The sequence below is a fragment of the Acartia tonsa genome, chromosome 8 (genome assembly GCF_053477335.1).
Source record: "Acartia tonsa isolate MP-2025a chromosome 8, ASM5347733v1, whole genome shotgun sequence".
Classification (NCBI taxonomy): Eukaryota; Metazoa; Arthropoda; class Copepoda; order Calanoida; family Acartiidae; genus Acartia; species Acartia tonsa.
Window position 1 is genome coordinate 44456392 of NC_137267.1, and position 22265 is coordinate 44478656.

The 22265-nt window shown below is 34.6% G+C and overlaps 2 protein-coding genes across 3 annotated transcripts in view; both read left to right on the forward strand.

Annotated features, from left to right (window-relative positions):
* The first annotated feature begins 1603 nt into the window (after positions 1-1603).
* LOC145327060 (uncharacterized) lies at positions 1604-7929 on the forward strand. Of its 2 annotated transcripts, none has more exons than XM_080170579.1 (9): positions 1604-1717; positions 2583-3071; positions 3261-3366; positions 3656-3802; positions 4250-4397; positions 4566-4687; positions 5772-5882; positions 6274-6378; positions 6708-7929. In XM_080170579.1, exons 1-9 carry the CDS (start codon positions 1627-1629, stop codon positions 6796-6798), a joined length of 1410 nt encoding a protein of 469 aa, XP_080026705.1. In that variant the 5' UTR covers positions 1604-1626; the 3' UTR covers positions 6799-7929. The 2 variants fall into 2 exon arrangements, with proteins under 2 accessions (XP_080026705.1, XP_080026706.1); XM_080170580.1 differs by having other exon boundaries at positions 6274-6338.
* Positions 7930-7970: 41 nt separating this feature from the next.
* Positions 7971-22265, forward strand: part of Ctr9 (RNA polymerase-associated protein Ctr9) — a 28958-nt gene continuing 14663 nt past the window's right edge. Inside the window, exons 1-19 of the mRNA XM_080170578.1 lie at positions 7971-7986; positions 8532-8723; positions 9231-9284; positions 10942-11064; positions 11683-11899; positions 12203-12264; positions 13295-13418; positions 13919-13983; positions 14374-14481; positions 14989-15120; positions 16391-16578; positions 17100-17250; positions 17613-17684; positions 18133-18227; positions 18891-19003; positions 19240-19309; positions 19637-19743; positions 20203-20285; positions 22159-22220. Of these exons, the coding sequence (XP_080026704.1) occupies positions 8622-8723; positions 9231-9284; positions 10942-11064; positions 11683-11899; positions 12203-12264; positions 13295-13418; positions 13919-13983; positions 14374-14481; positions 14989-15120; positions 16391-16578; positions 17100-17250; positions 17613-17684; positions 18133-18227; positions 18891-19003; positions 19240-19309; positions 19637-19743; positions 20203-20285; positions 22159-22220 (1928 nt within the window). The 5' untranslated portion in view covers positions 7971-7986; positions 8532-8621. The remainder of the gene's footprint in view (positions 7987-8531; positions 8724-9230; positions 9285-10941; positions 11065-11682; positions 11900-12202; positions 12265-13294; positions 13419-13918; positions 13984-14373; positions 14482-14988; positions 15121-16390; positions 16579-17099; positions 17251-17612; positions 17685-18132; positions 18228-18890; positions 19004-19239; positions 19310-19636; positions 19744-20202; positions 20286-22158; positions 22221-22265) is intronic.

Below are 22265 nucleotides of genomic sequence, written 5' to 3' on the forward strand. Positions count from 1 at the left end.
TCTAAGCTTGGCCTTATTGTGGGGTAGGGTGGTTTGTAGATGAGTGGAAGGGGAAGGCGGATGAGGTGGCGGGGGGAGTAGCGAGAGCTTTCCCACATTTTTCTTGATTCTGATTGGCGGCTTTTATTTTAGATCACTTTCTATTGGTTTATTTTATATTTTAAACTTTTGATTGGTCACAAGAATTCAAAGTATTTTCCTATTGGTTCAAATTTGCAGAGTAGGCCCGCCATAATGGTTATAGGACAAATATTCCTAAAATAAATATTTTTTTTTGTGCAAATTGTTTATTATTGTAATTTAATTTTTGATAAAAATAGGTTTTATGTTTTTAAAAAATAATATAAGTAAGTTTAATTACAAGAAATAATCAAAAACTAGTAAAAAATCAAACTAAACGTATATGAGAACATAAATAATACATTAATTATTATGAAAGTATCGCAAAAAAAAGATGTTGAATAAGCTTTTTCTTTTCATAAATTATTTGTTAGTCCAAAATGCAGTTGAAAATAAAATGTATATTTTTTAAAATTATAAATTATCAAGAACGTTATAAATGTCGTCTTTGTTTATGAAAACAGCTGATTCAAGGGAAATGCCGCAACTTGTATAATAACAATACAAGCCATACGTCCGTTTGTCGTCTGCCTGAGTTGAGTTTTCATTTCAGTTTAGTGATTTTCCTATGCGTGGAAAATTGTAGTGTTAATTTTTTTTTGTGAATTTAATTATATTTTTTTGGATTTAAAATGTTTTGTTTTAATTGTGGAGTAAATTTTTCATGATTTCCCTTCAAAAGTTTTAAAACCTGCTATTAATTTTGAAGACAATCTAAATTTTTTTAATACCGGCATTTTTTGTTGCCTTAATAAAAACACATTTTGAACAGGTATAAGAAAATGGACATAAAGATATTACGAATATCCAAAGAGGATATAATAAAAATTTATTGTCTTCAGAGAATAAAATTTGAAATGATTAATGGTTAAAGAGTTTGTGTATAAAGACAACCATTTAAACTAGGGTTGGCAATCCGGATCCGGAATCCGCCCAATTTTTGGGTCAATTTTGGAATCATAATCCGGATCCGGAATCCGTTTTTTATTAGCGGATTCCGGATTCTTAATTGGTATGCTAAAATTAGCGTCTTGAGTTTTTTCTTTCAACTATCGCTTTTTGAAGGCAAAGATTATCATCATTACATTTAAAATTTTTCAAAATCTGGTTCGATTCTCGGAAGTGAATTATAGATAACACCAAGAACATTAATTTTTAGGACATATGTAGCACTTAATTTTTTAAATTTTTAAAAAAGCCTTTAAAAATGCTGCTAGAATTCGGAATCCGAATCCGGAATCCGTCAAAAATAAGAATCCGGAATTCGCAAAGAATCTGTCACTTTTTTTTGACGGATTCTTTTAAGAATCCGGAATCCGAATCCGGCCCAAAAATTCGAATCCGGAATCCGAATCCGGCCCAAAAATTCGACGGATTGCCATCACTAATTGAAACTGATAAATTCCGGATTCTTATAAAAACAATCACCTTCATAGAGTATTTTTAATTCAATGTCCCCTCCATCCCTGGAAATCAACTAAAATGTAGAAATTATGATTTCAGACGATGTCGGATAGACAGAATGCAGGTGGCGAAGGAGGAGGCTTGTGGTGGAAATTATTAAGAGATCTTCAAACATTAAATTCATCTAGTTTAGGTAGAGATGTAAGCATAAACCTTTGTTAAAAAAGGGTTATTAACAAAAGATTATCAAATTATAAAATTGGGGGGAGGCGGATGTGCAACTTTTTGAAACCTAAAGTAAAACGTGCATGATCTCAACCCATAAAAGAGTTACAGCTCTAAAGTTCTGCACAGCAGTTGCTGTTGTGGTGAACAATATGGAACTGTGAAGAAACGGCGGCGGAACCGCCACTCCCGCCGAAAACCACCGCCTTTTATCGCCATGCATAATAGACAATTTTCAATCATCTGAGGTAAACTTTTTTTTTCATAAAAATTTCGCGTATATTTTCACTTGACACTTGTAATATTTAACACTTGCAATTATTTTTAATATTGACATGTTTGAAGTGTCACGTGAAAATATAAGGAAAATTTTTATGAGAAAAAAAAGTTTATCTCAGATGATTGAGAACTGTCTAATTTGGCCAAAACAGGCAAAAAAATCGGCGGGAAATGGCGGTTTTCGGCGGGAGCGGCGGTTTCGCCGCCGTTTCTTCACAGTTCCATATTGTTCTTCACAAAAGCAACTGCTGTGCCGAATTTTAGAGTTATAACTCTCTTATGGACTGAGATCATGCACGTTTTACTTTTGGTTTCAAAAAGTGGTCATGTCCTTAGCATCTTGGGGCTCAGTATATGAAAGTGCTAGAAAATAGCTTTAAAGATAAATTAAATCTGAAAATTAAATAGCCCAAAACCATTACAAGGTCTTTGGGATGAAGCTCACCTATAAGAGAGAACCATAACGGTTCAGTATATACTAAGATCTAAAGCTTCAGACAAAAAAAACCTTTATATATATAATATTAGTATTAATTCATGTATAACTATTTTAGAAGCAAATCTAAACACACTTTCCCATCGAAATCTATTCCACATTTACCGGCATCTCGACCTAACATCTCTTGGAAATTTATCTTTGGCTGCCAGAACATTTTCATATTCCATCTTTAAATACTTGCAAGAAGAGGCAAAGCTAGAGCAAGTCTTGTACAGCTTTACTTGGAAAAACTTCAAAGAACTCGGCATAATGCTTAAGCGGGTTACCATGCTAAAGTCTACCAACGACCGTGTGCAAATATTACTGCAGATTGTCAACAAATTCATGCTGATGGCATTAAAATCAAACCTGGAGATTTGTAAGCTGTTCGCCCTGTTGCTCCACATGTTTGTGCTGGGATGGGTCGAGGGGGAATGCCTGAATGCTTTGAACACATTTGTGCGTGCTCCTCTTTTTTCAAAGTGTGAAGGTGGAATAGAGCTGGAGATAGGAAGTGTTCTGGATCTAGTTGTACAAGTTACTGCAGATGATTACACGTTTGGAGGTAATCAATTCTCTTTTTTTAGAAGCACAGTCAATCTTTTATACCTATTAGATTTTTTATATTTCTTAACATTCGACCGATTGTTTTAAAATCGTTTACATAACAAGTTAATTTGTTAGTTTCATTATTTGTTTATAAAGTAATTAATACATTTTACATCTCATATTATAATCAAATATTAAAATTTAGATGATATGGAGTGGGAGAGAAACCTTCGCAATTTTCTACACGCTGTTTTCTTCCCTCCAATTTCTGAAAAATTTGACCATAAAGTCTGGTGCAAACGGATGCTTCAAGGAAAGCATATTCATTTTTAGAAAAAAAAGTATTATGAACAGTGTTTAAAATTTCATATATTGATATAATAATATTTTCTTGACTTGGGCAAAACCTAGGGGACTTTATGGATCTTCCCTGATTAGCTTTCACCATAACTATAGCTGCAGACAAACAGGCAATATGTCGATTTAATCAAAGACACCACCCATGCTTCCCTAGATAGTAGAACCCAATCAGATTTGCCAGTTTAATTATTTTTTTTTATTCTTCAAAAAACCTTATATTATAGAATATGCTTTTGTATCAGTTTTGGCACCTGACGGAGATTGCGACACAATCGCCAAGTTGTTGTTACTGGTCAAAGCTCCGTTAAAAAAATCTTCAAGCGCTAATTTGCAGTGGCAGGACAACGTTGAATCAATTCCTGCCTGCATACGGGTGGCAACTTTCAGGTACTTTTAATTAAACGAGTGGTTTTCCCATCAATCCAATTATATGAAGTAGATTGTTTTTTTTCGTGAGTCCGTTAAGAGCTCACTAACCACGGAACCGATTGAGCTCTCCATTTTAGGAAATCTTTGCACTTGTCCTGGAATGTTTTTTTAACTATTGTTTTTTTTTTGAAGTGGTGTTTTAGTTGCATGAAATGCACTTGAACTTAAACTCAGGACACTACATTTTTTACAGTTGCTACGGTTTAAACTACATAAATAGGGTATATTTTTGGAAGGATTTCAATTTTCTATCATGTAGTTTTTGAAAATATCAAAACTTGTGGTTTATGCAGCTTAGTTATCTGGCTTTTTTTTTTCGTGCAACTGACCCTTAGTCTTAGGTTGGTTTTAGGCTATTTTAAAATTGTTCTACGACGCCCACTTTGATATTTATCGCTTATTTAGATATGGCGCGTTGGCGAAATCTGTATTGGCTTTATCCAGGATGCCAAAGTACAAAGATATGATTGTGACAATAATCATGTTCATCATTTCTAACAACAATTGGGCTCCAGAAAACCAGGGTAGCTTTCTACTTCTTGCTGGTCCACAAGTGAGTTTTAGATTTATTTCGGAGGGTAACCAGCCGTTTTGTTTTTTGACTTTTGTCCTACAGTTTTTATATCATGGTCGATTTGCACCTTCAAAACTCTTTCCCATCCCTTTTTACTAGAAACTTGTAATAAATTTCAAAAATTGAATGAATAAAATATTTTTGTAGGTAACCAAATCATATCTGAAGTTCTTGGTGAATGAAAATATTCGGCATCGTAAGAAAATTGAAGAAGCAACATTTCGGTTTGTTGCAGAGATCTTCATGGGATTGTTCATCATGCAGTCTAGGTAATTATCCTATTACTATAAAGTAGTCAGGTTTTTTTTTGTCTGAAGCTTAAGATTTCGATAAACCGATGAAGTTCTTCATTTTAGGGAAGCCTCACTTAGGTCCCGGGATGGTTTTAGACTATTTAAATTTTCATATTTAAGAATTGTTGGTAATTGTTTTAGGATCTTTTCTGTCCCCTAGCTACCCCTTTGAGTACAAAGTCCTTAGATGCTAAGGGCGCTGCCGCTAGCAGGGTTTCGGATCCGGATCCGCAAGGATCCGCATATTTTTGAGTCCAAGGATCCGGATCCGGATCCGAAAAAAAATGCGGATCCGGATCCTTGGACTCAAAAAAATGCGGAAAAAATGGAAAAATCTACCTAAATTTATATAAAATCTCAGACATTCTCTTGATGAGAGCCAATCTTTAAGGTTTAGGTTCAGACTTGAAAATTAAAAGTATTTTTGACTTCGAATTAAAGAATAAAAATTTTTTGAAAAATTTGGTGATTTTATTTTTATTGTCAAGGATCCGGATCCGCACTGACCAAATTTTGAGGATCCGGATCCGCATACAATCAATGCGGATCCGAAACCCTGGCCGCTAGTAATAGAAAAGCTAATAACAATATTTAATCTTCGCTGAACCTAAACCCCAACCTAAAAAAATAGGCTATGTAATTTCCATACTATCCTCCTTCCACACTAAGTATCATAATATCAGGGATCTAAAGGGATAACTTAGTGGACTAATGCAGGTATAAGGTATAACCAACAAGCCAAAAAATCTAAAATAATATTTCGGGGGTAAATGGATATGTCGTCAATTTTACGGTGTGTTGCCCCCAACGACAGCTGAAAAACACGTATAGGTTTCGTGATTTGTTTCCGAATTAATTTCTCTTTTGGTATCAGCTGGGACTTATGTAATAAACAGTCCAATGTTCCCTTCCTTGCTGAATATAAATCCCTGGCAAAAAATACTTTTAGAATTTCGCCAATAATAATAGAAAAGTTGGACAACTTATTTGAGAGGTTTGAATAGACTTTGTAAAAAGTAGACACACATTTAACTACTTTTGATGTATTTATATTTTCTAGGTTTAAACGTAGCCTAGAACCTGTGTTTACATGGCTAGATGAATTGCTCGGCCACATTCCTCAAAGTGCCAATCTACTCTTACTGAGAGCAGTTTGGAAAGCTTTAACTAGGTAATATGTTAAAAATATATTTTATGACAAATTGCTGTTGAAAATATTTTATTTGCTTAGCTAATCTATGATTCCTTTTATCCCTCCTTAACGTTTAAGGGAAATGTGATTTTCTCGGCTGCTAATTAAGATAGATTTTTGGTGAAGATTCCATGAACCAGTATCATCCAGTTTTTTTGTTTGTCCGTCGGTCTGTCAGTCATGCTTCAATGCTATAGATATGTGTGCTTATTTTTCTAAAGGTTTCTTGATTCTTATATTTCATCTCATATTATTCTCTTTTTTTTATGAAAACGGAACAATTAATATCTGCTTTATAACTCACTATTCCTGTTTTTCCATTCATGATTTGTTTGTTATTCAATACTCATGGATGTGTCACCCTTGTTAGTGAGTTGAGTGACGTGCTAGACCTACTGGAGGAGGGAAAGGATGATGACTGTGATCAGCTGTGCAAGGAGTCGAAAGAGCACCTTAAATCAATCCTTACCAAACTAGGAAAACATTAAGGGTTTTTAAGTACACAAGTAGTGAAACTAAGCGTGGCATTGCTACAAAAGACCTTATCTGACAAAAGACCTAAATTTTGTAATTTGGTCTTCTGTATCAACGCCTTAAATATAAGAAAAATAAGTGGGAGAGAGAAAAATGAATAATATAGACAGCACTGAAAATATTTTTCCATTTTCCCCCTCCTTGGAGGAAATAACTAATTGTTGGGGGGGGGGGGGGGGGCAAAGCAAAGCCTGTGCAGAATAAAAACATAAATTGGGTTACACAGATAGATTTCATTGTTAGCAGATTTGTAAGTAAAGTTCTTTTGACAGGAGTGCGCATGACCATAAAGGCATTTGGAAAGAAAAACGACAGCTGTCCCAATCTCAGACTTAGTCATGAAATGGATACAGAGGAATAAAACATTGATTGCTAATTTTTTTTCCCTAGAATCATTACCAGTTTTGTTAGCCCTGGCCTTTTGGCCCTCTGGGTGAACAAAACTGGTTTTAATCCCATAGTTTTTTTTAACATCCGTGGACTGTTGTCTATGATACAATGAGATAAATATCTATCATGACCTTAATATTGATAGACTATAACGTACTTACCTAATATAAACTCATTTTTTAGAATTACAAAATTCCAGTGATCTCAAACTATTTTTAATTGTTATTGTCATTTAGTCATCATTTGTTAAAATTAATTGTGTTGACTCCTTAGTTTTATCATGTACCAATAATTGTGAATATTCTAATTTAGAAATTTTGGCTTAAGTTTTCAAAATTTTCTGTGATATGTATGTAACTAGAGAAATTAAGATTAAGTCGGGAATATGAAAATGTTTTTTTGCTTTTTAAATGGCTTTGACCCACATACATCTGGCCTACAACAATTAATCTGAAATACCTAGGATCAAATAGTGCAAAGGGAAAAGAACCAACAAAAGAATTGTGACTCGCCACAAAACAACAATGTAACATTTTACCCAGGTGGATTCTCTAAAACACACAAGTTATTTGGACTATTATCAGATGTTTTTAAAAACCAACTTTAAAACAGAAATTTTTAAAACACTCTGAATTTTAGGAAACTTAAAATAATAAAGGTAAAGATTAAATACTTAAGATATATTTTAATTCTTCTATTAATGCAATAGTTATCAGAATAATCCACCTCTAGTCCAAGATCACGTTTTCTTCTTTTAACTAGAAATCCGTACTTAGGTTGTTATTTGGTCTATGATACCTACCTCCCACTAAGCTACCTAGATAAATCACTTATATTGGTCTATTCTCATAGAAAATGTGCGTAAAATTTTAGCAGTAAGATTTTCCAGCACTGTTGAATGTTTTTTTCTGTAGGCCTTGTGAGTAAAGCCATTGTTATTTGTATCATGTGCAGTTAGCTACTTTTGTAGCGGTCGATAAATTTGCCCTTCTTTGTGCTCCCGACTTAATCTAAATATTCTAGCACTGACTAAGTGTACCTGACCATTACAAAATGAAAGTGATATTGAAACCTGTGCTATTATTATTGTATTTCTTTCAGATTCTTAATATGTTCTAAGTCAAATTATAGAGTAGAGGCACGGGAATTATTTTAATCTAGGAATGGACAAAGCTAACAATAACAAAATAATTATTATGGAAGAAAAAAATCTCTTATCAACGATGTACATTACTTTCGCATAGATAGCATTTCGACAAAATAGCAAATGAAAGGGGGTAAAGATTAGAAAAGCAAAGTGGAAAGGGTTTTCAGTTATGGATTTATTATTACTTGGATCTTACACCAGATTTTCATGTACTCTAGTAATGTGGAACATGTAGCTGGCTAAATAACGATACCCCCCATCCATCCCTTTGATTTATCCCCTTCTTTCCTATTGGATGAACCAAGTGACCGTTGTTTTCCATGTTAGCAACCTAAATTGACGACAAATATTCCCCTGTCATATTATCAACCTATATTTTACATCCATTTATTCAGTGATGTTTTACAAATTGCTGTTCTGATGTTTTGAAACATCTTCTGAAGTGATGACACAACTAAGTAGAAAATATTTTTCTTCTTTTATTCGGTGGGTTTTGAAAAACTTAAACATCCGCCTGGCCCTTATTTAATGTTAATTGTTGAATTGTCTTATGTAACAGTGCCTTGAGAGAAAAAGTGGTCAACACTTAGGCGGTTGACTTGTAATCTACCAGGGGTCTCGAACTCGTCAGCCCCGAAAGCATCATCATGGGCACCTTGGAGATACCGTTGAAGGACGGAGAGGAGGTGATTGAGATCCAGCTGGATGATCTCCCAGATTCGGACGAGATTCTTAACATTCTCCAACAGGTACACGTATTTTAATTAGTAACAACAAGAATCGATATTTTATTACTTGGATGCACCAGGTTTTCATGTACTCTGATAAAGTGATACTCGCAGCTGGCTTAGATAATGATCCCAACATCCATACCCCTCCCGTCTTATTGGATGCATGAACTGACCAATTAATTATGTCTATATAAGGAACCTAAATTTTCCCCTGTCATTATATCCACGTATATTCTATATCCATTACAAGAAGGATAATTATGTTCATAATAGTGCGAAAAGCTAAGTAAATGATATATTTGTTATTCTTCTTTAGACGGACGGACAAATTCATTATATATCAGACAGGGATCTAAAAAGAAAAGACTATGGCCGATAAATTGATGTACAACCTCAATTATGAAAATAGAAATTACCCCTTTTGTAGATTACAATAAGTGGTTAAAACGTTTGGACACTAAACCCAATGAACCAACAAATCAAAATTCAATAAAAGTTTTTGCCACTCATTGAACCCTTCTTTAGGAAAAAGCCCCGCTGCGGTTATGGAACACTCTTGGAAGGGAATATTTTAGACAGGTAAGTTTTTTATTATTGTGTGTTGTGATTAGAGTGCATTACAGACCAACTAACTTACCTAGATAAATATTTTAGGATTCAATATGTGTTTAGACTAGGTTGACAACATCTTTATGTGGCTAATTACAAAATTAAAAATACGTTTTATATGAGTAATAAGGCGGGCTATAAAGTGAATTCTCATTAATTCGAATATCAGAAGCTTATCTCTTAAAGAAGAGGAGTTTTTTTTATATTTCCCCCACAGAAATACCTTCTCATTTTTGTTATATACTAGGGTGGGTCGATTTTGGACTTTTTTTTCTGAGGCCAAAGCGGGGATCTGCACTCAATTTATATAGATATAATACACCTCTGGATGATTTAAAAGGGGGGAGGTGAAAGTGACACTTTTTGAAACCAAAACTAAAAGTCAACAAAGGAACTCAACTAAAAAAAGAGTTACAGGTCTGAGATTTTGCATGGCAGTTGCTTTATAGGGGTAAAATATGGAACTGCGAAGAAACGGCGGCGCAGCCGCCAAAAAACCGCCGTTTCCCGCCGAATTTTTTTTTGCCTTTTCTCGGCGGTTTTCGGCGGTTGCGACGCCGTTTCTTTACAGTTCCATATTGTACCCCTAAAAATCAACTGCCATGCAAAATGTCAGACCTGTAACTTTTTTTAGTTGAGTTCCTTTAACTTTTAGTTTTGGTTTCAAAAAGTGTCACTTTCGCCCCCTCCCTTTATCCTAAGTCTTAAAACCGCTGACGACCAGACATTAAATTGTATAGCTATTTGTAAATGGGAGTAAAAAATTTATTGAATAAGAACTATGGCTTCATGGTGCTCCCTGGAAAAGCCTTGAGGAGCTGCGTCAGGAACTTTTGTCCGTTTCAAAAAATCTCGTTCCTAGCCTGAGAAAATCTAAAAAACCTATACAAATTGGACAATTCTCAATAAACCTTAAAATTTTTTGGTTTTTTAGTGATTTCTAAGGCTAGGAACGAGATATTTCGAAACGGACAAAAGTTCCTGATTCAGCTCCTCAAGGTCTTTCCAGGGAGCACCATGAAGCCATAGTTCTGATTCAAAAAAAGATTTGAATGTCGTCTTTGCATACTAATAAGTAATGAATTAAGTGGTCGTGTTCTAAAACTCAATTTTTTAAAATTCTTTTTCGGTCAGAAATGTTTTTAAGGTTAATTTTATCTGTTGCATATCCCTGCTTTGTCAAATTCCGATATGAACCCACCCTATTATATACGGACTGACGAGGAGAATTATAGAGTAAATGATGATTGTATATTTATTAGGGAATCATCACAAAAATTTTCGTCTAAATTAGTAGACAATTAAATCACTCCTGTGTCGCTTTAAGTTCTTGAACATGTGGGCAAGAAACGGTCAATTATCGCATTGTATTATAGACAGGTTTCCGCGGATATGAAAATAAAAAAATGTTAGATTGAAACCAATTTTGTTAGCCCCGTAGTATTCATTTTTTGATTTTTATTTGATTATTCGTAGAAAAATATCTGTAATCTGCTATACATGAGTTTTCAAGATATGACTGAGAATTAGAACCGGTTATAATCCAGCGGATATTAATCTGTAAATTAAATTTATCTGTAAATTAAAAAGTTCGTATAAACTTTATTGTAGCTTTATTATTAATCAGGGAAGGAAGGATGATTTTGTGAAAATAGTGAACGCTTCTTTGGATAACAAGGACAACAGATCTGAGAACTTTGAACAAGAGTTGATGAATGCATACGACATGCTTGCCGCATTTTTTGCCCAGGTAAGAAATAATAGTTATTTGTCGCATGTTATTATAGTCAGCTATCCGCGGATATTGAAATTTAAAAATCTAAAGTTTAAACCAGTTTTGATAGCCCAAACGGCCAGGGCAAACAAAACTAGTATTATTTTGTTTTAATATAATATTTGTGAAAAATTGACTGTAATAGGATGCTATACATGATTTTTCAGTATGACTGAGAACCGGTTCTAACCCAGCGGATATTAATCGGTTTCAGAGCATTGCTGGAAATAAATTCTGGCAAGATTTGTGTTTCATTCCTTAATTACCGCCTTGCAATTCTTGTGATTACAAGCGGCTGCGCCCTGAAGACAGTTAAAAATGGATAGATAAGGGGGACACAAAAGTTTACTGTAAAGGAAATAATATTTGTCGGTTAGCGAGATCTCACTGCATAGACATATAAACAGCCTTTTATTTATTTTATACATTCTTGAAATAATGATTCCTTGAACAACTAGTACAATATTATAAAGATTTAAGCATATCCAATATTAAATCTAAAAATGTGTTTATTTCGTTTTTTTATACCGTCCAATATTAGAGCATCGTCTTAATGGATGTTGTGATCCTTTGTAATTTGATTTTAATTTCTAGGAGGGCAACAAGGAGAAGAATCGTGACAAGAAGCGAGAGTTGTTTGTCAAGGCCACAATCTTGTACACAACAGCTGACAAAATTCTTATGTACGATCAGAACCATCTGCTTGGCAGGGCATACTTCTGCCTGCTGGAGGGAGATAAGATGGAACAGGCCAACCAACAGTTTGATTTTGTCTTGTCTCAGAATAATGCTAATATCCCTAGCTTGTTAGGTAAGTGTTGTAGGAACAAGGGTTAATATCTATAATTAGAGCAGCAAGAACAAGCTTATGATACATTAAAATACAAAGAAGAACGTTGTCCTTCTGTCTTTCTGTAAAAAAAAGGGGGGTAGAAAAAGAGTAAAATAAATAGTACTGAAATAATTTCTCCATTTTTTGGGGAAAAAATTAAATATTTTGAAGCTGGGGAAAAATTAATCGTGTGCAAAATATACACCCCTGGGTTCTTAAAAAATAGATTTATATTATTATTGACATTAAAGATATGAAAATAAAAAGTTAATATATTTTTAGGTAAAGCATGTATTGCTTTTAACAAGAAAGACTATAAAAATGCTCTGGCTTATTATAAAAAGGTAACAGTTAATTTTTTTTTTTTTGATAAAATTGGCACCCAAAGAGATAAATAGATGATTAGTCTTTTACATTAAATAACTGTGAAAAATAGCCTTAAACATGTCTTAGAAAGATCGACCGATGATAAACATCAGAGCGATTTATCCAGCCGTTTACGAGATCTTACTGGTAATAAATGCGAAAATACAAAGACATTTGATCTTAATTGTAGTTCTTTACTTTGTTTCTGTTACTTTATTTAAGGACCAGGGGCGATTTCTCTTGCGAGGGTAGTGGTATCTTTCCCTAAAATAGTTATAAACCCTACCAGGATCAATAAGAAGCTGTTTAAGAGATCCTTCGGCACAGACATACACACACTTACAGATCTTGTTATTTTTATACAGTGTTTTTTTTTTTATGAGCACTTTTTTGAAAGCAATTTTACCCCACTTTTAGTTATCAGAATTTAATGATTAATGGCTTATTTTCTTCGTTTTTTAAGGGAAATTATGAAACAACCAAAAAAATTACAGTTTTGTTGAAAAAGTACAGTAAAGTTGAAAATTAAAAACTTAGGTGTCAACATCTAAAAATGGTTTTAGCGCATTTTTCTTATGTTCAAATATTCTACCTTTTGCAAGAATGGCTGCAAAACGCTTCAAAGTTGAGATATAGAGCTATAAATTTATACAGATACTATTGGGGACATGTACTAGAATAGGTCAAAGTTTGAAGGCCATATCTCAACCAGGGAGAAAGTACTGGCCCCCCAAAGTCGACTACTGAAAATCCAATTTTGAGCATAAGAAAAATGCGCTAAAACCATTTTTAGATGTTGTCACCTAAGTTTTTAATTTTCAACTTTACTGTACTTTTTCAACAAAAACTGTAATTTTTTTTGGTTGTTTCATAATTTCCCTTAAAAAACGAAGAAAATAAGCCATTAATCATTAAATTCTGATAACTATAAGTGGGGTAAAATTGCTTTCAAAAAAGTGCTCATAAAAAAAACACTGTATAAGGATTTATTTAAGAATTCCATTTCAGGCTCTACGTTCCAACCCCAGGTGTCCGGCCGACGTAAGGCTCGGCATGGGGCACTGTTTCCTCAAGTTGGGCAACATGGAGAAGGCAAAGCTGGCCTTTGAAAGGGCACTGGAGCTTGATGCAAGTAAGTACAATGTATCAAAAAAACAGGGAGGGAGGGGACATTGGGCTGTTTATTACAGTAGATCCCAAAGTTGTAATCTACAGAAGGGGTAATTTTGTGTATTATCATTGGGGATGTACATCAATATATTGATCATCAAATCATATTAAACTAATAAAAATTTAAGTAGAAATAATTTCCAGTCATTCCAATGATCTGCGTTTATGCCTCAATCATGAAATAAGATTTGGCGAATTCTTTATGAAAACTAATTTTGAAGACTTCTATGTCATATGCGCATCTAATCTATACATTGCCATGTTTGTCTGTCTATCAGTCATGCTTCAAAAGACATAAACCTTATTTTTCTAAGGTTTAGTGACGTTCTTTTTATGGTTTTATATTTTTTTATCCTTTGTTATGAGAATTGAACTTCTGCTCTACAACTCACTTTGTCTTTTGTATCCATTTCCTTACTTTTTGTGCTTTGCTACTTATTAATGATGCCATCCTTGTTTTAGATTGTGTTGGAGCAATGGTTGGAATTGCCATCCTGAAACTGAACAGCCAAGAACCTGAAAACATTAGGAAAACAATGCTATAATATTTTATTATTATGAAACAGTTGATTTACTTTTAGCCTTTTTAGGGAGGTATGGGGTTTCTGGAAATTAGGCTAAAGCCATTCTAAGATATTTTCAAGTCGATGGACAACATAATTGGACTAGCAGTTATCAAAATTTTAAGCTTCTAATACAAAAATGGATGTAGAATATTCGTGGATATTAAAACGGGGGGAAATTGTCGTCAATTTAGCTTGCTAACATGGAACTCATTTATTGGCCAGTTCGTTCTTCCAGTGTGAGGGGATCGTTAGTTTAGCCTGTTGCGAGTTTTTCTTTATTAGAGAACATCAAAATCTGGTGTAACATCCAAGTAATAAAAAGTCCATTAATATAATGCATTTTTATCAATCAGGGACGGTGTCCAAAAGCTGAGTAAAGCGTACGGTATCGAACCTCAGAACCCTATGGTTCTCAACCATCTAGCCAACCATTTCTTTTTCAAGAAAGATTACCACAAGGTACGTACCTCTATTCAGGGAGGAAGGGCACATTGGGCTGTTCATGTAACTAGTCCTTCAATTTTTATATTAGTGTTTTCTTTTTTGTTGGCTTATTTACTTTGGGGGCCTATATATAATTTTGATTGGTTGATTCATTTAGTTGAGTGTTCATACGTTTCAACCGCTATTCTACAGACGTGGTAATTTGAGGATGTACATCAATTTATAAGCCATTGTTTTATCCGTCTGGATCCCTGACTTTCATTGCAAAACAAATGCTATCAGGTCCATGGGTAGGGCAACAATAACAAGCTGATATGAAAATATGAAGGGTAAATAAAATACCTTGTTTAAATGGATTTATTACTACTTGGATATTACGACTGATTATCTGATACCTATACCATATCTCCACCTATCCTATTGGATGGATAAACTGACCAATAAATGATATCCATGTTAGAACTTAAATTACCATTTTCTTTCTGTCCATCCAGGTATATTCTATTCATTATATTATTTAAGGTTCAACATCTTGCTCTGCACGCCTTCCACAACACAGAGAACGAGTACATGAGAGCTGAAAGCTGCTATCAGCTAGCCAGGTGCTTCCATGTTCAGCAGGACTATGATCAGGCTTTCCAGTATTATTATCAGGTATATAGATAGATAAAAAGATATTTAGGAAGATAGATAGATGGATAGTTATACCAGGAGCTAGCCAGGTGCTTCCATGTTCAGCAGGACTATGATCAGGCTTTCCAGTATTATTATCAGGTATATAGATAGATAAAAAGATATTTAGGAAGATAGATAGATGGATAGTTATACCAGGAGCTAGCCAGGTGCTTCCATGTTCAGCAGGACTATGATCAGGCTTTCCAGTATTATTATCAGGTATAGAGATAGATAGATAGATATTTAGGAAGATAGATAGATGGATAGTTATACCAGGAGCTAGCCAGGTGCTTCCATGTTCAGCAGGACTATGATCAGGCTTTCCAGTATTATTATCAGGTATAGAGATAGATAGATATTTAGGAAGATAGATAGATGGATAGTTGTACCAGCTAGCCAGGTGCTTCCATGTTCAGCAGGACTATGATCAGGCTTTCCAGTATTATTATCAGGTATAGAGATAGATAGATAGATATTTAGGAAGATAGATAGATGGATAGTTATACCAGGAGCTAGCCAGGTGCTTCCATGTTCAGCAGGACTATGATCAGGCTTTCCAGTATTATTATCAGGTATAGAGATAGATAGATAGATATTTAGGAAGATAGATAGATGGATAGTTATACCAGGAGCTAGCCAGGTGCTTCCATGTTCAGCAGGACTATGATCAGGCTTTCCAGTATTATTATCAGGTATAGAGATAGATAGATATTTAGGAAGATAGATAGATGGATAGTTGTACCAGCTAGCCAGGTGCTTCCATGTTCAGCAGGACTATGATCAGGCTTTCCAGTATTATTATCAGGTATAGAGATGGATAGATATTTAGGAAGATAGATAGATGGATAGTTGTACCAGCTAGCCAGGTGCTTCCATGTTCAGCAGGACTATGATCAGGCTTTCCAGTATTATTATCAGGTATATAGATAGATAGATAGATATTTAGGAAGATTGATAAAAATATAGTTTAACCAGCTAGCTAGGTGCTTCCATGTTCAGCAGGACTATGAGTATGATCAGGCTTTCTAGTATTATTATCAGGTATATAGATAGATAGATAGATATTTAGGAAGATTGATAGATTGATAGTTGTACCAGGAGCTAGCCAGGTGCTTCCATGTTCCGCAGGACTATGATCAGGCTTTCTATAGTATTATTATCAGGTATATAGATAGATTGTCAGGAAGATAGATAAATAGACAGGTTGTTTTAGCCGTAATTGAAGAACTTATGTCCCCCTTTTTATCAGGCTACCCAGTTCGCCGCCTCCAACTTTTCCCTGCCCCACTTCGGCCTGGGCCAGATGTACATCTACCGCGGCGACACGGAAAATGCCGCAATCTGTTTTGAAAAGGTGCTGAAAGCACAGCCTGGCAATTATGAGACCATGAAGATTTTAGGGTCTTTGTATGCCAACAGTGAGAACGAAGAAAAAAGGTACCTTTTTTAAAGTAACAAGGATGGCAACATCCATAAGTAGCCAAGCTCAAAAAACATGGATAAGAATATTGACAAGGAGATTTAAAGAGCATGTGTTTAAACCAAGACAAAAATTATGTGTCTTACGGACAGACGGACGGACATTTCGAATTAAAGAGTAGCTTTGCCACTAACCAGATGTTTAATTGTCTCAAACACCTGAACCTCTAAGGATCTCACGTTAAATAGTAATCTTAAAATTGAAGCTTCCATGAAAAGAATAACCTAATCATTTTATCTTTCGCGAGATCTCAAGGCTCACATAAACGACACATACCAATAATGGTAAACAAAACTCCTCTTTTTTAGATTGAAAATTTTGACACAATAAGTGTGGAACTAACATTCGTTAAAATTACTCAAAGTTTTTGTGCCAACCATTAAGATAATTTAATACTACTAAAACTTTGAGTACCAGTATAATAAACAGTCCAATGTCCCCTCCCTTCCTGTGAATGATAGCATTTGATATTTTTAAGGAAAATCGCCATCAACCATTTGAAAAAGGTGACGGAACAATTTCCCGAAGACGTTGAGGCCTGGATTGAATACGCACAAATATTGGAACAGACTGATGTGAATGAGAGCCTGAAGAGCTACAGTACAGCCACTAATATTCTTAAAGAGAAGGTGAATAGTTCCGTAACTTTATTTAATTCATATACGTCAGTCTTAATATCAGTTTTTTGAGTGGGGGTGGGGGGTTGAATAATGCCATAGTCTTCAATCCCCCCCCCCCTGAAAATAGCCACAGGACCATTAGGTTTTCCCCTAAAAATCACAATCAGTTCAGCGGTTAGCTAAATCACCTTTAATAAAAAATAGAAAAGAAAATGTTTATATTTTTTGGTGGGTGGGGGGGGGGGGGGGGGCATTTTTCTAGTTGCGATTTCTCTTCGGTGAGTGGAGAAACCCTTCCCCAAATTAGTTATAAATCTTCCTTTCTAAAGTAGAGCTTTTAGATTACGATAATTAAATCTTACTTTATTTAGATTAAAGCTGAAATTCCACCTGAAATCCTGAACAACGTTGGATCATTGTATTACAGAATAGGAAAACATGAGGTATTGTTTCTTTTACCAGCGGCTACGCCCTCAGAGGCCTCTTTCTACTGTGCCCCAGAGTCCTTAAGAAAACATGAGAAAAAGGCCTGGAAATCGAAAGAAATATTTTTTTGGGGAGAGGGGGGGATGACCTTTTTCTAGAGGCGATATCCCCCTAACTATTAATAAACCTTTCCTGGACCTATGATAAGCTTCATTGTTAATTAGAACCACATTGGTTCAGCATTAAGGTAGATCCTTTGCTACAGACATACATAAAATCACATTGTCAATGTTACTAACTTCTCAGCTGTAGAAAAACTGAACCTATTGGATGTGTTTCGTTCCTCCAGTAGGAGGGAGGGTTTAGGGAGTTCTTTATTTTAGCAAGCTACAAGTTTCATTCTACACGAGTACATGATAATCTGGTGTAATATCCAAGTAATAATAAATCCATTAATGTGTTTAGGAAGCTCTGCAGTGTTTTGAACAAGCATTGGAAAGAGCAAACATAGAATCTGAAGAGGATGAGAGTTATTATAAACTCATTGCCATCACAATAAGGTTAGAATAACACGAGACTGTGGCGCAACACGTAGTGCATCCGTTCTATGTCGGTTAATGTGATAGGTTTGAATCGCGGTCCGACACCGCGTCATTACTAAAGACGTAGACAATGGTTCCTGCTGCTGCTATGTCAGGTGCTTGACTTGAATAGATAAAAGTATGGGGTTATGCCTTGGCCAAAAACAGTTAGGACTTCCAGACAAAGGTCGTGCAATCATAACTATATAACCATGCAAAGCATTAGGCAAGCAACATAGAATTGGTTGAAGATGAGAGCTATTATAAACCCATTGCCATCACTATAAGGTTGACATTTTTAATACATTATTTTTCTATCCAAGCGAACGGTAGAACAAACGAACATAAACACTTGTAGAGTGTCAAAACTTAATAAGCAGAATAATAGTTTTAATATATAAGTACAATTGTATATAAACTTGCTGCAAAATTGCTTGAATAAACACACTTTTTGGACTTGATTTTTAAAATGTTTCGCTTAAAATATTGTACCTTGTTGTCCTAGAAATCGTTCCAAGTTAGATGAATAGGATGATTATATCATACCAAAAAATTTGTACTGATCATAGAGTTGTTACGCTTTTTAAATTGTACCTAACTGTTACAGAATCATCATGCAAAGTTTTAACAACGTATCTCTAGGTATAATCTTGCAAGAGTGAATGAGACATTATGTCATCACAACGTGGCGGAGAAAACTTACAAAGAAATTCTCATGGACCATCCCAACTATATTGATTGCTACCTCAGATTGGGTAAGTGTTCTAACTTTTTTCGGCGTTAAGTGTAACGCCTTTCTGCTAGTTTTCCAAGAGATGTCTGTAGAATACTGGAACTTGAAAGATGTACACTATTAAAACCAATGGGATTATTGCAACATACTTTTGTTACGTTGCATTGGTAGGACATAATATAAGGTGGTTTCGCTTCTTTTTAGAAATATTATTATTATTTTTTAGAAGAAAAGTTGCATAAAAATTTCTAATTTAAGGATGTATGGCCCGTGACAAGGGACAGATTTATGAAGCCTCTGATAAGTTTAAGGATGCATTACAGATCAGGTTGGTCTTCAACAAATTGTGTAATTGATTGATTGATTAGCTATAGTTTCTTTGTGTTTAGACCTAAGTCGCCATGGAGTAGGTTGAGACACTTTAGTATAAACACTAGAGTTTGCTCAAGCATCACTTTCAAGCTCATTTTGACTTGACACACTATCTCATGAGAGCTCTTCATTTTTACCTCACTCTCATAAAAGTAGAACATCTGCCATACTATAGTAATAAATGAGCTTCCATTTTTCTGAATTGAATTTAATAACAAGAATGTGTTGGCTTATAGTAAATTAACATAATTGCTGAGGTAAATATTAATAAAAAATAATTCAGTAACGACGACCCTGACGCGTGGTCGCTGCTTGGCAACCTGCACATGTCTAAGATGGAGTGGGGCCCAGCACAGAAAAAGTTTGAAAGAATTCTCAATACACATACAGGTAAAGTGCTCAATTTTTTCAACCATTGATTTCTACCTACAGAAGAGATAATTTATTTAGGATATACCTCAATTTAACGTCAATTGTTCCTGTAAATTCTGATTCCTACTTAACCAAGCCTTTGATTGCACGGCAATTGTTTTCATGAAGAGAGGGGACATAGGGCTATTCATTACTTTACACTAGTTCCCAAAGTTTTTTAATGATGTTTTATTATTCGTTGGCTTAACAACTTTAAGGACTTCTATTGAATTTTGATTAGTTGGATCATTAAGTTGAGTGTTCAAACGTTTCGAGCACTAATAGTAATCTACTGGAAGGGTAATTTTGTGCATTATCATAGGGGATGTACAATTTATTGGCCATTGTCTTATCCCTTTAGATCCCTGACCAAAACCTCTAATTTGTATTAAAAAGCAAAAATTTTTAAACATGAAAACTAGTTTTCTTAATATTTAGGAACAAATGATTCGTACTCACAAATTGCTATGGGCAATGTCTGGTTGTTGAATATGCAGCAGCCTATTAAGGATAGAGAGAAGGTAATTATTATATTCAAGTAACAGCATGCTTGTCTGTGTGTGTGTTTGTGTATGTGTGTGTTTGTGTATGTGTGTGTGTGTGTGTGTGTGTGTGTGTAATGTCTGGTTGTTGAATATACAGCAGCCTATTAAGGATAGAGAAAAGGTAATATTTATATGCAAGTAACAGCATGCTTGTCTGTGTGTGTGTATGTGTGTGTGTGTGTGTGTGTATGTGTGTGTGTGTAATGTCTGGTTGTTGAATATGCAGCAGCCCATTAAGGATAGAGATAAGGTAGTACATGTGTGAGTGTGTGTGTGTGTGTGTGTATGTGTATGTGTCTAATGTCTGGTTGTTGAATATGCAGCAGCCTATTAAGGATAGAGAGAAGGTAATCATTATATACAAGTAACAGCATGTGTGTCTGTGTGTGTGTGTGTAATGTCGGTTGTTGAATATGCAGCAGCCTATTAAGGATAGAGAAAAGGTATTACATGTGTGTGTGTGTAGTGAAGGATATTCCTAATTTCTCAAAGCTTCAGGGAAGGTTAATAATAATTTTGGGGAGGATATCTCAAACCTTCAAAGAAAAATCACTACTTTAAAAAGAGGCGTATCCGCTATTTTAAATAATATTTTAATGGTGAAGTTATTTTTAGAACTCGCTTTTCTTAGCCTGTCTTGTTTTTAGTAGCGAAGCTACTCTATAATTCACAATGTCCGTCCGTCTGTCCGTCCGTCCGTCTGTCCGTCCGTAATTAATGAATTGGGGGAAACGTGATTTTCTCAGCTCCTATAAAAGATAGGGATCTGAAATTTTTTTGACAACATTCCCATCATTAAGGAGCACTTTTAACTATAAAACATCAATAGCGGTTAGACTGCTTTTTAGCAGGTTTTAGGCTATTTTTTATATTTTCCAATTTTTGCCCATATCTTTGGTGTTTATGGTCCGATTTTCAAAATTTTTTCAGTTAAAGATATCCAAATTAAATTTCCCGTCATTTGAAGAAAACAACAATGACGGTCAGACTGCCTTTTTGCAGGTTTTTGGCTATTTTTATATTTTTCACATTTTCCCCATATCTTTGGTGTTTATGGTCCGATTTTCGAAATTTTTTTAGTGAAAGATATAAAAATTAAATTTCCTGTTGTTTGAAGAAAAAAAACAATGACAGTCAGACTGCCTTTTTGCAGGTTTTTGGCTATTTTTACATTTTTCACATTTTTACCCAGATCATTGGTGTTTATGGTCCATTTTCAAAAAATTTTCAGTTAAAGATATTAAAATTAAATTTCTGGTGTTTTAAGAAAGAAACAATGCGGCCAAACTGCCTTTTATCAGGTTTTTGGCTATTTTGATATGTTTGACATATTTCCCCATATCTTTGAGATTTTTGGTCCAATTTTAAAACTTTTTTGCATTAACAGTTTTAAAAATTTGTTGCCATTGTTATGTGCATCTAGTATGTAATTTATTTTAACCGTCTTCATCTTACAAAATAAAACAAGGTTTCGTGTTTAATTTCTCCAATAAATCTATTCTTGATTTTAATAAATACACTTTAAATCTACTTTTACGTATTCCCATCCACAATTTTTTGTGCTTCGCTACTTATGGATGTTGTCATCCTTGTTTTATATTGTGAAAGATTTTGTGATTTTTTTGCTACTTATCTATAGGTTCCGTTCCGAACATATTCTTTGAATGGTTGGCCCAAAATTGCAGTGTCCAAACTTTTCCATCAATGGTTTTAATCGTCATCATCTCCCCTCCTACTGGTGGAACGAACTGACCACAAATTGAGGTCCACATGACGACAAATTATCCCCTGTCATTTAATCTAAGTATTCTATATCCATTAAAAGACTACTTAAATATTTTTATTTCAGTTGAAGAAATACCAAGACAGAGCCATTGCTGATTACAAAACTGTCCTCAAGAATGACCCAAGGTTAGATCTAACTTAATATACAAAATCTGTTGAATTTCAACAAAA